The following is a 14099-nucleotide window of genomic DNA, read 5'->3' on the forward strand; positions in this document are numbered from 1 at the left end:
CGCTCGCACAGAGGTGAGAGCGCGCGTAGTATCTCAAAGCGTCTCGCATGCTCATAGTTCGATGGTCATAGGGCATAATTGATTGTCTCCTCTTCGTCGCCGCACATATCGACCATCTCCCGTCCGTACATCGATCGAACTTCCGTATCCGGCGCATTTCTTCCCCTCGCCACTAGCAAGGTGTACTAAAAGGAGAAGGCGCAAGCGTCTGAGATCCATTCTCCTTTCCTCGTGTTACTCTTTGCATGCAGCAATGGCGGGCACCACATCTGTGGGGAAGGAGGGGCTTTCTGACATCCATGCGACTCGCAATAAAGCCAATTTGAACGTATCTCATTATTATAAGACACGATGGGGGACCATTTATCGATGCCCTGGTCCGAAAGAGATCGTTCCTCGGCGTACGATGCTCCTTGTATCCTCTAGAAACAGGAACATTTCCGGGCATTGAATTCTGCAAGCTCGCCGGAAGCGGCTGTACTCCCGAGGAAGCATGAAGAACATACTAAAACACGGTGCTAGATACAATCTGGCATGTTTCTCAGTGGCATTCTTTTCAGCGGGCGTTATCAGTGCTCAATTCATGCGAGGCTATGCCCACCTGTTGAATATAAATACTTCCACCTTCTTGTGATCCATCTTGGACCACGGAGAACAGTCGTCGGTTGGACTCAAAAGGCAATATTCACGGGCCAATTGGTTTGGGCGAATCTGGAGCATGACATCCCTGGACTTGAAAGGCCAGTGCCAGTATGTCGGATAGACGACCCTGAAACCAGAAGAATAATTGGGAAAGCTCTTCTCTTGGGGGAGGGCTTCGGCTTGTACAACACATCTGAGATTCATACCAGGCCGTGGTTAAGTGCTGAAGGCGGGTACGAAGACAGCCAAGGTTGAAAGAGCAAGGGAGTGAAACGACAATAAGGGATCCGATTGCCGTATCCATTGGAAAGTGTACGTCTATGAGGGTGTCCAACCGGATACCGCCCAGAGAACTTCGGATGATGAAGTCTACCTCATCTTCTACAAGATACCTGCTGTGAACTGTGGACGCACAAAACGCCTGATGGCATCTCATATACATTTCCCCACAATGGCCGCTACCCCAAGGCGCCTCTCGTTCAAGCTTGAGAAACAGCCATACCCGGTCCTTGGGCATGATATCAGCGTCCAGCTTGGACCCATCTCTTCATTGATTCCTCCAGGAATTGATTCGCCCTCTTGGAAGCGTTCAACAATCGATCCGAGATAGTCAACCCAGTTCTCGGAAAAGAGCCCATTGTCGAAAGTGGCATTGACGATCCGGTCAGACATATCATGATGAGTCTCCCAAGGTTCAAAAGCCAGATTTCGAGGCTGTGTCAGCTTCCATACGTCGGTTTCATCAGTGTGACCACCAAATTGTGATCATGCCGAGTCCTAAGATCCAGAAACTCGACCGTGCCATTAGACCTCAATAGTCGTGACGGATCTTCGTTCCATGAGATTAGTGTTGGATGTTCCTCCAGACTGGAAGCTTGGGCTTTCACAAGTTGCAACAGCCATTGCTGACGGGCCTCGATTTCGATGCTTGGCTAGTAGATCGTCCACCACCAAGACGAATCAGGAATAGATGACTCAGGACTCAAGGTCGGACTCTGGCCAGCTCTCACCCACTCCACACCCCAAGTGTATCTCATGGTACCAAATACTTTGTGTAAGATGCTGTTTTGTGCCCCAGTATTGCCACATTCACGAGGCTTCTGCTGTATTGGTGCAGGTCCTTAGGCATACCTCTCTCAGCCTTCATCCAGGACGACTCCTTGGATTCTTTAAAGCCCTCTTAGATGCGTATGGAGATCTGTAAATGATCCATGGCTAGCTTATGAAACAACGACTCTTCCGTAGCCGCTTAGAACCAACCGCAGTTGGCTCTGTGCGAGGGGCACACCGATCGATTCCAGTTGTTTAGTCCCAAGAAAGATTTGCCGACAAGCTGCCCTTATACCCGCTGCAGTCACGACCCTTTCCGCCCTTCTTCACAGCCCCCCTTTATCCGGTCTGGCTCTCGTACACGAGAGTGGTAAGTCGACTGGAGAGTTTGGCAGGGCGATACAGTCATTAAAAACGGCCACTGGGATACGTAGAAGCCCTGGTTGCTTATTGTTCCGGGTCGTAGGAAAATAACAACGAGGATGTCGAGTACCACAGAGCTATTCCAAGGGATCAAGAGCCAGCGAAGAACCCCTACACTTGTGTGTACAATGTTGTCAACGAGCGGATCGCCTAACCTGCAAATCCTTATTTCACCCTTGGCCCTTGGGTGTCCTTGGGCCTCAACCTGGCCATTGTATTGTGTGTTCACACCAAAGGAGTGTCCACAAGCTGCGGTTTGCTTAACATGATACTCTCCTACTATGCCAGATACCCGCTTCACTCGTCTCTTCGATGTGGTTGCGGCTTACGCGGAACCCCTCCTTTGTGCCTGGTGACGCCAGGCGCCGATCGTATACCTAACCGACTCCGTTGGTAAGGACCTGGAGTTCAAGAGCTCGAGATCGCAATATCTCGGGCATGCTGCAGTCGCACAATTGGATGGAATTGCCCGATAGATTCGATTGCCGTCCCTAGGAGTAATATTCTTTGTATTTATCTTCTTTCTCCGCCCTTCGAACTAGGGGCATGTCGAACTCGTCGCCCTCCTGTCGGCGGACCCTTAATTATGCGGCGCGCCTTAATTCCCACAGAGCGCTTGCCTCAGATGGTGGCTAAGGTTTATGTCCCGCTGAGTCTGTTTGGTGGGGAAATGGAGCTCGTCGAACGTGATGTCTGCCTATGCGCCAAGGCATACGGAGCCTTTAGGTCGCTGGGTCCACTTTTGCTCAGTGACCTTTATATACTGAACATTCTGGTGATCTCTGGAGGTGTCATAGGTCTTGAGAACCGACATTAATATCGAGTTGGGCGCTGCGCACCTACGTGAAAGGTGGCTGCGGCTTAGGCTAATCGGATGTTTCTTCTCCCTGGGAATAAGAACGGGTTTATCTGGTTATCTCATACTTCTACGCCTGGATACTTGGTCTTTTTGCAGAGGGCTGCTGTTGGGGGCGGGCAAGGAAGTGTCAAGTCGAGTTCGTTTCGCAAGTCGTTGTCCCTGCAGCTCCACTCCAGCAGGTTGAAACACAAGGACAGGGCGACCCATCCACTTCAGCTCTTTGTATTGCCGACAAAGATTCCGCTGAAGCTGTTATGGTGCTGGAAAAGATGTTATGGGCCCGTCTTGGTGATCGGGGTGGCAGGTGTGGTGGAGGTCGTTCGTGGCCGCCCGCCAACGCCGCGACAACCAGTCAAAAATCGAGGTTACATGCAATATTCACGAAATCAGCTGGCCTAACAACACTGCAAGAGCATAATGGGGTCTAAAATTTTCACCTAACTACTGCATTTGCGGTACACAGTGCCGAGACCCTCCCTGAAACCCCTTGAGAGCTTGCAAGGCGTCCCGGTCCTGCCTACCGGTTTAGAGTCAAAAAGAAGCACGACATTTACCGGGATCGAACACAGCAATGAGAAAAAAACGCCAAAAAGGGAACCGGCGCAAGACATGGAATGTCTAGTCCGTAAACCCTCAAACACCACTAAACTACAATGCAAGACATAATAAAAGATGTTGACGTACCTGCTCAGTCCCGAAGGACGGAGTAACTCAAAGATATTATGTATATATAGACAACAAAAGTCGAGCCAAGAACTCAGTTTTAATTGCTGAGACAGTTGTCGGAATAAGGAACCTGGAGTTGATGCACGTGGGCCCCCTCCCTAGCCTCCCCTCGAGTCGGCTCTCCAGGGTGTCTTCACTCTGTACTGGCACTCCGCACTACTTCGATACCACTTGCAAGCACGCCATGCCTTGTAAGCCTGGTATCTTCTACCTCTATACCTCGAGGACTTAGTACCCGACACTGTGCATCTACATGTACCTCCCTGGTGGCCTTCCCTCTCCTGAACTCCCGAGAACGCGTGCAGCGTGCTCTTCTTAGCATCGTCCAGCTACATGGCTACCCAGGTATCTCTTCCCAGGGGCACTGAGGATGCTCTCGCCCCCTCTTACACGCTAAAGAACGCATGCTGCGGGCCGCTCTTAGCATCGCCCAGCTGCAGCGCTGCTTCCTTTCTCACAGCAACCCGGATGCCCTCTGCCCAAATGTCCGGTTGGACATCTTGCATTCAAAGTAGCCGGGGCAGGCGGGGCGCTGGCGCACCTGTGGGACTCTATTGCAGCAGCGCCCATGCCTACAACATTCCACCTATTCGTGTGCCCATCGGTGGCAATTAGCATCCATAGCCAGGTACTATGACTCCGCGGTCCCTCTAGCCCATTAGAACAACTTGAGTTATCCAAGGCAACTAGCCACCAACCGTACACCCGCGACCTGAAGACGCCCTTGAATGATCTAGGGTGCTCCAAGTCACAGCACAATGCACTCCCACCACAACTGACTGTGTTGTTCGAGTTGTACTCAGTTGGATAATTATCTGTCTAACTGAATGTACCCAGACATGTCTTACAACTTAGGAAAGCACCTTAGGCAACTCCTTTTGGTGCATTTGTCCTTGCACTAACGACTAGGGATCGAGTCAGGCGCATCCACCATTCTATATCCCAATACACCCCGATTTTCGGGCCTGCAAAGCATCTCCATCGTTCATGTGTTTAATTGTGATCAGATGAGGTCGAGGCAAAGCATCGCCAAGCAGCCTCTAGTGATCCACAAAGGAGTTTGGCGGCAGACGCACAGTGGGCGCATTGTGGACTTAGCGAACCTGGCCAGGCCGGGGGATCTTGGAAGGATCACCTGGTAGCTCAAGCCGCATGCCGTCATGCCTCGCATCACAGTCTCTAGTTTGTTCACGCGGCGCACCCAACACTCGCCGCGCCCATTCTTGTTCCTTGATTTCCTGCCTCGTGTCCCGTTGATAAGTCTCGCCTTTAACCCTGTCCCTCCCTTCTTACTCCACTTTTGACCTTCTCTCAATCCAACCCCACCCTCAGCCACCATGAATGACCCCGGACTCGACGGGCCGGCGCAGGAGGCTGCCCAAGATGTCGAGCATAATATCTACGAGGAAGATCGCGAAAAGGCAAGGAAAGAGGAACAGGACTTCCTGGATCCAAGTTAAGCCAAGCTTGCGATCTGCCCCCCAATGCCTTTCATCTAACAATACTTAGTCGCTGGTGGTTTGCCTCTACCGCATGTCCGCTTATCGCAGGCACGTTCGGTCCAATGGCGAATGCATTCTCTATTTGTGCACTGGTAGAGAATTGGAGGGTGTACATACCTCCGGGGCTGGACGAAGGGCATGGCAACGCCATTGAAGACCCGAAATGGTAACACGGCTCTGATCTCCCCAGCGGGGCTTACCCTTCAAAATATTAACACTATCCCGCAGGCTGATCGCTATTAATTCCATATCCCTCGCGTTCGCCATAATTGCCAACATTGCTCTTCTCCTGAATATGGCCCAGCGGCTGTCATTCGCGATCGCACAGCCCATCACCATTGTTGGCTGGTTCATATCCTCGGCCCTCCTTATCGTCCTCGTGGCCCTAGCTTCATCATCCATCTTCCGCATACCGCCCATGCAAGAACATGCCTTGACCCAAGCCTTTTATTATGGGATTATTGCGGCTGGCCTATATTGCATCATTGCCTCGTTGATGGTTGTAACCGTGGTTGGTGCATACAGGGGTCATTACCCCAAGGAATTCCGGCTTACTCCAAGCCAAAGAACCTTGATGTTGCAGACGATTAGCTTCATGGTCTATCTCCTTTTAGGGGCTTTAGTCTACTCAGCCATCGAGGGCTGGGAGTTCCTCGATGCCGTGTTTTGGGCGAACTTTACTTTGCTGACAATTGGCATTGGAGGTGAATTCGTCCCCAAGACTCATACCGGCCGTTCTTTACTATTTCCTTACGCAATCGGCGGGATAGTGATGATCGGTTTAGTCATCGGCTCTATTCGATCGCTGGTCCTCGAAAGAGGGAAAGCAAAAATGTCTGCCAGATTCATGGAGACCAAGAGACAAAAGGTTCTCTCATCCCTGGATTCAGAGGAACGCACAATTCGCTTAGGGTGGTTTGAGAAGATCAATTTTTCTGAGAAGGGACTCTCTGAATCCCAAAGGAGAGAGCAAGAATTCAGGGTCATGAGACGGGTTCAAGAGAAAGCGGAAAGGAATAGGAGATACTATGCTCTGGCCATTTCTTCCACGGCAGCCCTTCTACTGTGGTTCATTGGAGCCCTTGTATTCATGCATTCCGAGAAACCACAGGGCTGGAGTTATTTCGTATCTCTATATTTTGCGTACACGTCTCTCATAACCATCGGCTACGGCGACTACACCCCCGCAAGTAATTCTGGAAAAGTATTCTTTGTATTCTGGTCTCTACTCGCTGTCCCGACCCTGACAATCCTCATCAGCAACATGGGCGATACGGTCATCAAAGCCTTCAGAGATCTGACTATCTGGGTTGGGTCTTTGACTGTACTTCCTGACGAAAATGATCTCTATACTACGATTAAAATTGGGATTCAGAGAGTGCGGGTTGGGAAGTTGTACAAGGGCAAAGACAAGTCGGAGTCCACCCCTGACGCCGTTAGCCAAAGTATTCTTGATCGATTGGCTGAACATATCGAAGGGCAAGAGCTTGGAGAAGCAGTAGAAGCTGGTGAGCACGGTGATGCACTGGAGCGAGATATTCATTTCTACCATTTTGTTTTGGCTACGGAGATCCGCCAGCTCATGAAGGATGTTGATGCTTCACCGCCCAAACAGTATACGTATCAGGAATGGTCATACTATCTCCGACTGATCGGCCAAGATGAAGGCGACGCTTCTCGTCATAGAAAACCTAGGATTCAGCATGACAGCAACAAACACCAATCCCCAGATCTTGGGGTCGCAGGCAGCGAAGACGAGAATGGAGATGCGTATACCTGGAGCTGGCTTGGCATTCGGAGTCCCTTGATGGGCAATAAAAATGAGGCACAGTGGCTGCTGCAAAGATTAACTGTCGTGCTTGAACGCGAGATGCGGGAAATGAGGTCGTCTGACATGAGGCTAAGAAAAGAGCCTCCGCCTATTTCAATGGAAGAGCTGAGGAAGAACCCTTCGAATTCTGGGTCTGGGTCAGATCTAGGGCAGCTGTTGGAGAAGGGGCTTGGTCCGGCAGAGGTCCGGAGAAGACAACAAAACGACCGCTTAAGCTAGTGAAAGGGCGAGTGTCCTTGAATCAGGTACCCAACCAATAACAGCGACAACCACCACGACGCTGTCTCAACACCTTCCTCACATCCCCTTTCCGCATCTCTTGTCGACCTGAGGAAGCGTCTACTTTGTATCACTAGCTGCTCCCACTCTTCTTATTCGACGCATTTCATCTTTAATCTACTCGAGATTCTCGCGTAGCAATCATTCTGCGAAGATATCAACCGTTTAACCCTTCACATCCGTTCGTCGCTTCTCTCGCACGCATATCATACCCATTTTTCGAGGCAAAAAGGCACATTCACCTATACCTGGCATGTTTCCATTTCCCCACTACGGAAGGTGACAACACTGCGTTTGCCTCTTCACCATCATCCCTTACTTAGGCCATCCAGAGCCCCGATTTTAGACTCCGCGTACCCGCTCTCCTGAAGAGCCTTTTCCTTTTTTATTCCCTCCAGCAAAGCAGATGTTATCTCCTACAGTCTTGTGCGACTTCACAGATCGTAAATACAACACGAAAAAAGAAGTCGGTGGCTTATTTCTCCCGAGCTTATTCGACACTACCTCCAATTTCAATTACTATCACAACCAATACGGCAAATCTAACAAGCCTATTAATGTGATAGTCGGGTTTAGGGCAGAATTCAACGTGCAATACTACAAGTATCATCATTCCTCACACCCCTCCTCCGCTCTTGAGGACCTCAAAACCCCAAGCCCACCGCCACACAGAGTCGCCCACCAGGTCACAGAGCCGTGTTTTTTTACCATAGTGCGGCAACAACTCGATCGAATCCTTCCCAAACATCTCCTGCTGCTTCCGCAACACCATGGCTAATTCTCCCCTCCCAATCTCCAACCAGCCGGCTTTCAACCAAGAATCAGACCCAATCACACCAAAATGGTCACCTATCGCTGCAGCCATCATCTCCACAGTAATACTCTTAACCGTAATTGCCTTTTGCAGTCTATGTGGAAAGCATAAGAAAGGCGGCGTCTTCGGAGACCTCGACTACAAACCCAACGACATTGAATCACAACCCAGAGACGTTACCCAAGAGATGAACACGATTGCTGCAAAACACCGCACAGTCATCCCTCCACCCCTATTGTCTACTTACACCACCACATACAACTCCCACGACCCCTTCTTCGGAAGCCTCATGCCGTCCAACATCGAAGACCGCCTGCCTACCCCCGCCCCCACCCATGTCCCAAGAGTGACCCTAATCTCCCGTCCCTCGCCGCCGGCTCCCCCCCACGAGCCCTCTTTGCACTCGCTGTTTGTGCCGGCACCGCGCACTGAGGTCAGCTGGGATGAGGGGATAAGACCTGGCGCTCGGAGGCTGGATTTAGGGCCTCAATATGAGCCCAGCTTCATCGTACCGAGTATCCAGGACACGTCGATCCCGGAGGATGGTTGGAGTGAGTATAATTAGAGATGCAGGAGCTGGGGTTGGAGTGTAGGATTAGAGGTGTTATTTTAGATATCTGGAATGGAGCGTATATTTTGTGCGTCAGAGTCCAGCGATGACCCCTATGAATTATGACTAGGGTTGGTTTCCGTTTAGCTGCGCATTTTGGAATACAAAGGAGGTTGGTGAGAGCTGATGTACGTGCACGACCCGTTGTGATCCATCACGCTCCCTTGGGATTTCTAGTAAATAGTTCCCAAGATGCCCGCCTTATTCCATGGTGCTTCCAGCCTGTATCACATGACTGGAGGAGATTACGTCGTTAAGCCGAGGAATTCTCCGATACTTCTCCTCCTGCATCCATCTTCACCTTTCGCTCTCCCACTCTTGCAACGCGCCCTAGACACGGATATCAGCACCGCGTTAGAGTAGGTCATTATTCGCGCTCTAACCCGAATCCACATCTGTCTCGAACGTCTTGGTAGTCGTTACCCTATCAAGGTTAGGGGATTTGTTATCGCTAGGAAGAGCTCTTCGCTCATCCCAAACCTCCAACTTTGCATCCGCTTCTCTACGAATTTATTGTGCCAATCTTCCTCATTCCTACTGCCATAGTTCGAGTTCGCGGTTTTCTTCAAGACGTCTAGGGGTTCTGGGGTCGAAGAACTTCAAAGCTCATTATCAGTCCAATACGCCAAATACGTATCCACCGTCTATGTCAGGCCCTGGAACCCCTATTGACAGGCAAGAGACATCATAGAGATAAGTTTACACCGAACAGGCATTGAAGAATTTCTGCTGGTATTCTGATGATCATGCACATTGAAGGAGTTGGAAACCTTCCACCTCTGTCATCTCTACACCTAATTTACTTCTCTAATGGTCTCGGGAAGCTGTCGTTTCCCACCATTGCGCATGGGGTCGAATACCAAATAGTGGCGCCATGATCAGGTTGCGAGAATCGGATATTCATTGCCCAGAAGTCATTGAAAATGGCAGATTCAATAGGTCACTTCCTGACCCAAGTATGGCCTCTCCATATTCTTGCCTGTGCATTTTTTGATAGCACAGGCGCTAGATGTGGACTTGTTCTTAGGTTTAGATTAGCGTTCACCGCGGGCATGTATTGTAAACAAGTGTGCTCTTCTACACAGGCATATATACGCACTCCTAACTATTTCCAGGACTCTGAAATGTTCACGACAGTGAAGCTCTCCATCCACACTGGACTTGTTGCCTCAGCTGTTGCATCCTCCTGGACCATCGCAGCAACACTACTGACCTTGACCACCTGGACGTATCTTTACGGTATTTCCGGAGCTTACTTCTATGATTCAGGCCCAACGGTGCAGATCTTCGTGTTTGCGATTGCACCAATCGAGCAAGAGCGCCGGGTGCGCATACATTCCTCGAAGTCGCGAAGATCAGATATGGAACCACCGTGCATTTAGTATTCATTCTCTATTCGATGGTCTATGCGATTATCAATTGTGTGAATATCTTAGTTGATTGGAGCGCAGTCTTCGCAGCTTTGACAGGAATGAATGTTATCGCTGGGATATGGCTCTTACCCATCAAGGTGGTCATATATATCTTGGCGGATGGTATCAAAGCCTCAATTCTCATGGGTTGTAGATGAGGGGTTTAAATGCAGCTCCTAGGAGAGTAAATGCTAACAAATCCTAGCCATACCATCATAGTCGAGGGAACAGTGGTAGTCGGCAGTTTCCACTCAAAAAAAAAATCAGAGGAAGGGCAGAGGATCCGTGTTAGTATCTATATTTTCCTTGACGAGATCCTTAGGATCGTTTTGTTAGTGTGAAATGTGATATCCGCCTCAAATATTCCGAACTTGGTACGGCTACATTTTCTCTGGGGAAATGGTTGGATGGAACTATAGATTCGTTGAGGCAATTCCCAGAAAAACGAGCTCTGAGTATGTGTGCGCCTAAGCTGCTAACACTAATTATTATCACACTGCCTTATTGAAATTCAGACTCGCCTTCGACATGTAAAATTATCTCCTGTTTCGTGAACTGCGCATTTCTTTGCGTAAGTATTCATGTTCCCTCAAACGATCCAAGTATCCACCTATCTGAATATCTTTTGAACATTTTTCCATTCTTCGGCTTTTGACCCCCCGGCCTGGACACAAGCTTGGAAGAACTTGTGTAACATGCGGCTCCAAATATTCACATCCCTTGCCGTCCATTTTGAACAATCCAATCCAGATCGGGGTTTACCTGGTTCATCAGGATTACCTAAGACTCTGGAATTGGGCAGATAAGAGGGAATACCAATCCTTGGCATGGGAGAAGGAAGGTCAAGATACTTCCATAAAGAGAAATGAAGAGAGAGATAAGACAGCGGAAGAAATCGATCGGAAATTGCAAAGGTCGGACTTGGACGACGAAAAGAGGAATTGGTTAAGGGGAGCACGACAAATCGAAAAGGAGCTAGAGGACGTATGGACACTGTACTTAGCCCCTTCCCAATCGGAGTTATCGAATCGAAGTTCGAAATCTCTTCTGACCAACCTCAACATCAAGCTACATGCTATTCCTGGAAATGCTTCCCGCCCCGATACGTATGCGAACGGGATAAAATGTCAAACAAAGCGGGACATATGGCTTTGCCTGGATCGGCGAAGCGAAGAGGACTGGAATCGCGTAAGAGATGAGTGTCTGCATAATGAAGGTGTCGATTGTCAGATGATGGATGGCTTGGGAACTTTTCGAGTGGACGTCAAATTAAGAAGATTAGACGAAGACAAAGAGACACGGGACGAAAGAAAAGAGACATTTTTCTTCAAGAAGTTGATATTTCCGAGCATAAGCGTACTCATAGGGGGAAAACAAAAGAAGTCGGAGAAAGGAGTTGAGTTGTGGGACCGACAGATTGGTACAGCCCTCAAAACACATCAGCTATCAACAACAGCGATGCCGATGGGGAGGTTGGAGAAGAGATGTGGGAAATTTTTTGCCCGATGGCACAGAATGACAAGACAGCATTTCATTATGCAAAAGCTACATTGGAAAAGGCAGTGATGAGGTCCAGTGCCAACTTCACAGCAACGAAGTCAGGATTGAGCCCGACAACGAACTCGAAAATGGACTCTGCACACGACCCAGGGGCCTTTACGCCGAACAATTGAATGACCGTATATATACTAGGTCATATCTTTAGACTTTGTAATCTGTAGACAGACATGATTGAATGTTGGGTGGAAAGTTTGTGAAATATAAATTTGTCCGCATACCGCGCTAGCCTCATTGGGACTAATACTGGTAATTAGCACGTGATGTCGATCACCTCATCTTTATATCGTATTTGTGGGCCTAGGGTTGCAGCTGCTCTTCAACATGACATGTGCGAAGGGTGCAACCGTTGTTAAGTTTCCCCGTCTTACTAAAGTTTGCGCAACCTGCCAGCTTTTCTCCCAGCCGCAGTGCTCGTGTCAGGCGCATCTAGATCGCCAATGGTAGCGGAAATTTCGTCCACGATGCGCCACAGCTGAACTCAAGCGAACAAACACAGCCCCTCTGTCTCTCAGCCGAATTTGCAGACCACCAAGAGACACCAGAGATCTGGGGTTGCTGTCCATGGGTGAGTCTTCTTCTCTAGCTAGGCCATTGGGGCTTCAGCCGCAGAGGGCTGGGGACTCCATCCTGCTCATTGAACAGGTGTTGATGAACACAGTGGCGACAAGAATCTCACCATATCCAGAAAACTCCGGCGTTTTCTTTGCCTAGCTCAACGTCCTTTATTTTGGGCTTTGAGCACTTCGACGTGGCTGCTCAAGGATTGACAAGAGATCCAGAGGCTGCAGGAGAATATCCACCATGTGTCCTCCCCAGCCACTTGTTGTGGCTTCCAGAAAGTACTGGCGTCCATCCGCGAAGAATGTGTCCAATCAAGATTGTACCCACACGCCACATTCTGCTTTTGCCCAGAGGCACCAAAGTGCGCCCCCGAGCTGCTGCTGGTGATACGAATACCTATGGCTTGCCCAAGCCTCTTTGTCTCGCACCGATTCCCAGATGCTCCCGACCACGCTACTTCTGTCCTTCTTCGGTTGGCAGAGAGGCCACATCGGCTAGATCATTGGTCCCTATTTCGAGACGTGGTTCTGAAACTTTCTTTTGCATCTGCCTATGAGCAAGATGCCACCAGAGATAAAGAGATGCCCTTGCACTCCGGAAAAAAGATCAGCCTTTTCAATCTTCTTTCTCCATCTTACTTTCGTTTGGTTGAGGATTGCCGGTGATAGCAATGAGTTCGCTCACTGAAGCCAAAGGGCTCTTCTCCAACTGCGGCCCAGGGATCGACACTTTTGAGCTCTCATACACCTGCAAAGGACCCAGCTGCTCGAGTATAACAAATTTCCAGAACGTTAAATGCAACTCGAACGGCGGCGGAGGAAGCTCCGTTTCTTGCTCGAACGACATTAAATGTCCACCTGGGATATCATCATATCGATCGAATTTCACGTTCTCACAGAATGCCCCAGATCCCAAAATTCCTGCCCCCAATCAGCCAGACAACCTGATCAAGCAACAGCAAGACGTTTTGATCCCGGATTGTCGCAAATTCTCAGTCAAGAGCGACGGAACAAAGCAGGGTACTAGCACAGACGCAGGCACCGACGTTGATTGCGGTGTGAAAGTACAGTCAACACCAACGCCATCTGCGGGTGCGAAGGCAGCAACGAGCACCATTGCTGGGTTCAAACCGAGCTCAACATCGAGCCCCCAGCAGTTTACTGGAAAGTCCCCGAGCCGCCATCCTTCCAAGAATGTCCTGTTCTTCACCTTCCTATTCGGTCTGATGCTGTTCTTGCCTGGCGTCCAAGCTTACAAGCCGAACAAAATCCAAGAACGCCATGCTGAACTTCGTGCACGAGCCGAATTGAGAGTGAGGGCTTTATCGGACAAGGTGCGGGCTTTCGCTACCCAGTTTGACACCGACCTGGCAGCAAAGGCAAATGCGGAAGGAAACAACGGAAACAGCTTTGCACACAACCTCGTCGCCGACGTGGTTACGTCTGTGTGTGGAGGCTACTTCAAGGGCGAAAGTGTGGCAAGCTTCACGCCTAACGTTGTTGGAGACTGCGTTAAATCAATCTATGGCGGAGAGAGTTTACCTCAGCCAGGGGTCCAATTCTACGCCGTATTCGGCGCAAGTCTTCTCTGCGACTATGTTGTCTCCGAGGCATTCCCTGTAGCGAAGGAATTCGCGGCTGATGGTTGCAAGGGGCTAGAAGATTTGGCGAAGAAGATAGGTCCAAGTGGTACCGTTGCACCCTCAAGTCCTCCCACAGCTCCACCAGCGAGTAATCCTCCTGCGTCCAACCCTCCTGCGTCCAACCCTCCTGCGTCCAACCCTCCTGCGTCCAACCCTCCTGCGTCCAACCCTCCTGCGTCCAACCCTCC

The 14099-nt window shown here is 49.9% G+C and overlaps 6 protein-coding genes across 6 annotated transcripts; 5 read left to right on the forward strand and 1 right to left on the reverse strand.

Annotated features, from left to right (window-relative positions):
• Positions 1 to 452: 452 nt before the first annotated feature.
• Positions 453 to 1386, reverse strand: BDR25DRAFT_65735 (uncharacterized protein). Its single transcript, XM_033698883.1, has one exon. The coding sequence runs from the start codon at positions 1157 to 1159 to the stop codon at positions 686 to 688; it is 474 nt and encodes a 157-aa protein (XP_033553243.1). The 5' UTR covers positions 1160 to 1386; the 3' UTR covers positions 453 to 685.
• A 1219-nt stretch (positions 1387 to 2605) lies between these two features.
• On the forward strand, positions 2606 to 2998 carry BDR25DRAFT_300421 (uncharacterized protein). The gene has a single exon (XM_033689369.1). It carries the CDS (start codon positions 2702 to 2704, stop codon positions 2930 to 2932), a length of 231 nt encoding a protein of 76 aa, XP_033553244.1. The 5' UTR covers positions 2606 to 2701; the 3' UTR covers positions 2933 to 2998.
• A 1907-nt stretch (positions 2999 to 4905) lies between these two features.
• BDR25DRAFT_339424 (voltage-gated potassium channel) lies at positions 4906 to 7252 on the forward strand (the record flags this gene model as incomplete). Its single annotated transcript, XM_033693384.1, has 3 exons — positions 4906 to 5156; positions 5210 to 5368; positions 5431 to 7252. The coding sequence occupies exons 1-3, from the start codon at positions 5038 to 5040 to the stop codon at positions 7250 to 7252; spliced, it is 2100 nt and encodes a 699-aa protein (XP_033553245.1). The 5' UTR covers positions 4906 to 5037.
• Positions 7253 to 7926: 674 nt separating this feature from the next.
• On the forward strand, positions 7927 to 8821 carry BDR25DRAFT_300422 (uncharacterized protein). Its single transcript, XM_033689370.1, has one exon. The coding sequence runs from the start codon at positions 8083 to 8085 to the stop codon at positions 8689 to 8691; it is 609 nt and encodes a 202-aa protein (XP_033553246.1). The 5' UTR covers positions 7927 to 8082; the 3' UTR covers positions 8692 to 8821.
• A 1039-nt stretch (positions 8822 to 9860) lies between these two features.
• BDR25DRAFT_375340 (uncharacterized protein) lies at positions 9861 to 11994 on the forward strand (the record flags this gene model as incomplete). The annotated part of the gene is made up of 4 exons (XM_033697387.1): positions 9861 to 10061; positions 10471 to 10603; positions 10664 to 10719; positions 10899 to 11994. The coding sequence occupies 4 exons, from the start codon at positions 9861 to 9863 to the stop codon at positions 11712 to 11714; spliced, it is 1206 nt and encodes a 401-aa protein (XP_033553247.1). The 3' UTR covers positions 11715 to 11994.
• A 945-nt stretch (positions 11995 to 12939) lies between these two features.
• BDR25DRAFT_309806 (uncharacterized protein) lies at positions 12940 to 13763 on the forward strand (the record flags this gene model as incomplete). Its single annotated transcript, XM_033691115.1, has 2 exons — positions 12940 to 13713; positions 13743 to 13763. The coding sequence occupies 2 exons, from the start codon at positions 12940 to 12942 to the stop codon at positions 13761 to 13763; spliced, it is 795 nt and encodes a 264-aa protein (XP_033553248.1).
• Positions 13764 to 14099: the final 336 nt, after the last annotated feature.

This window comes from Lindgomyces ingoldianus, assembly GCF_010093535.1.
Source record: "Lindgomyces ingoldianus strain ATCC 200398 unplaced genomic scaffold BDR25scaffold_3, whole genome shotgun sequence".
In the NCBI taxonomy this organism is placed as follows: domain Eukaryota; kingdom Fungi; phylum Ascomycota; class Dothideomycetes; order Pleosporales; family Lindgomycetaceae; genus Lindgomyces; species Lindgomyces ingoldianus.

Bases quoted from the DNA above. Each gene is read 5' to 3' on its own strand.
- BDR25DRAFT_65735 (XM_033698883.1), bottom strand. From the start codon at position 1,159: ATGCCCAAGGACCGGGTATGGCTGTTTCTCAAGCTTGAACGAGAGGCG.
- BDR25DRAFT_300421 (XM_033689369.1), top strand. From the start codon at position 2,702: ATGCGGCGCGCCTTAATTCCCACAGAGCGCTTGCCTCAGATGGTGGCT.
- BDR25DRAFT_300422 (XM_033689370.1), top strand. From the start codon at position 8,083: ATGGCTAATTCTCCCCTCCCAATCTCCAACCAGCCGGCTTTCAACCAA.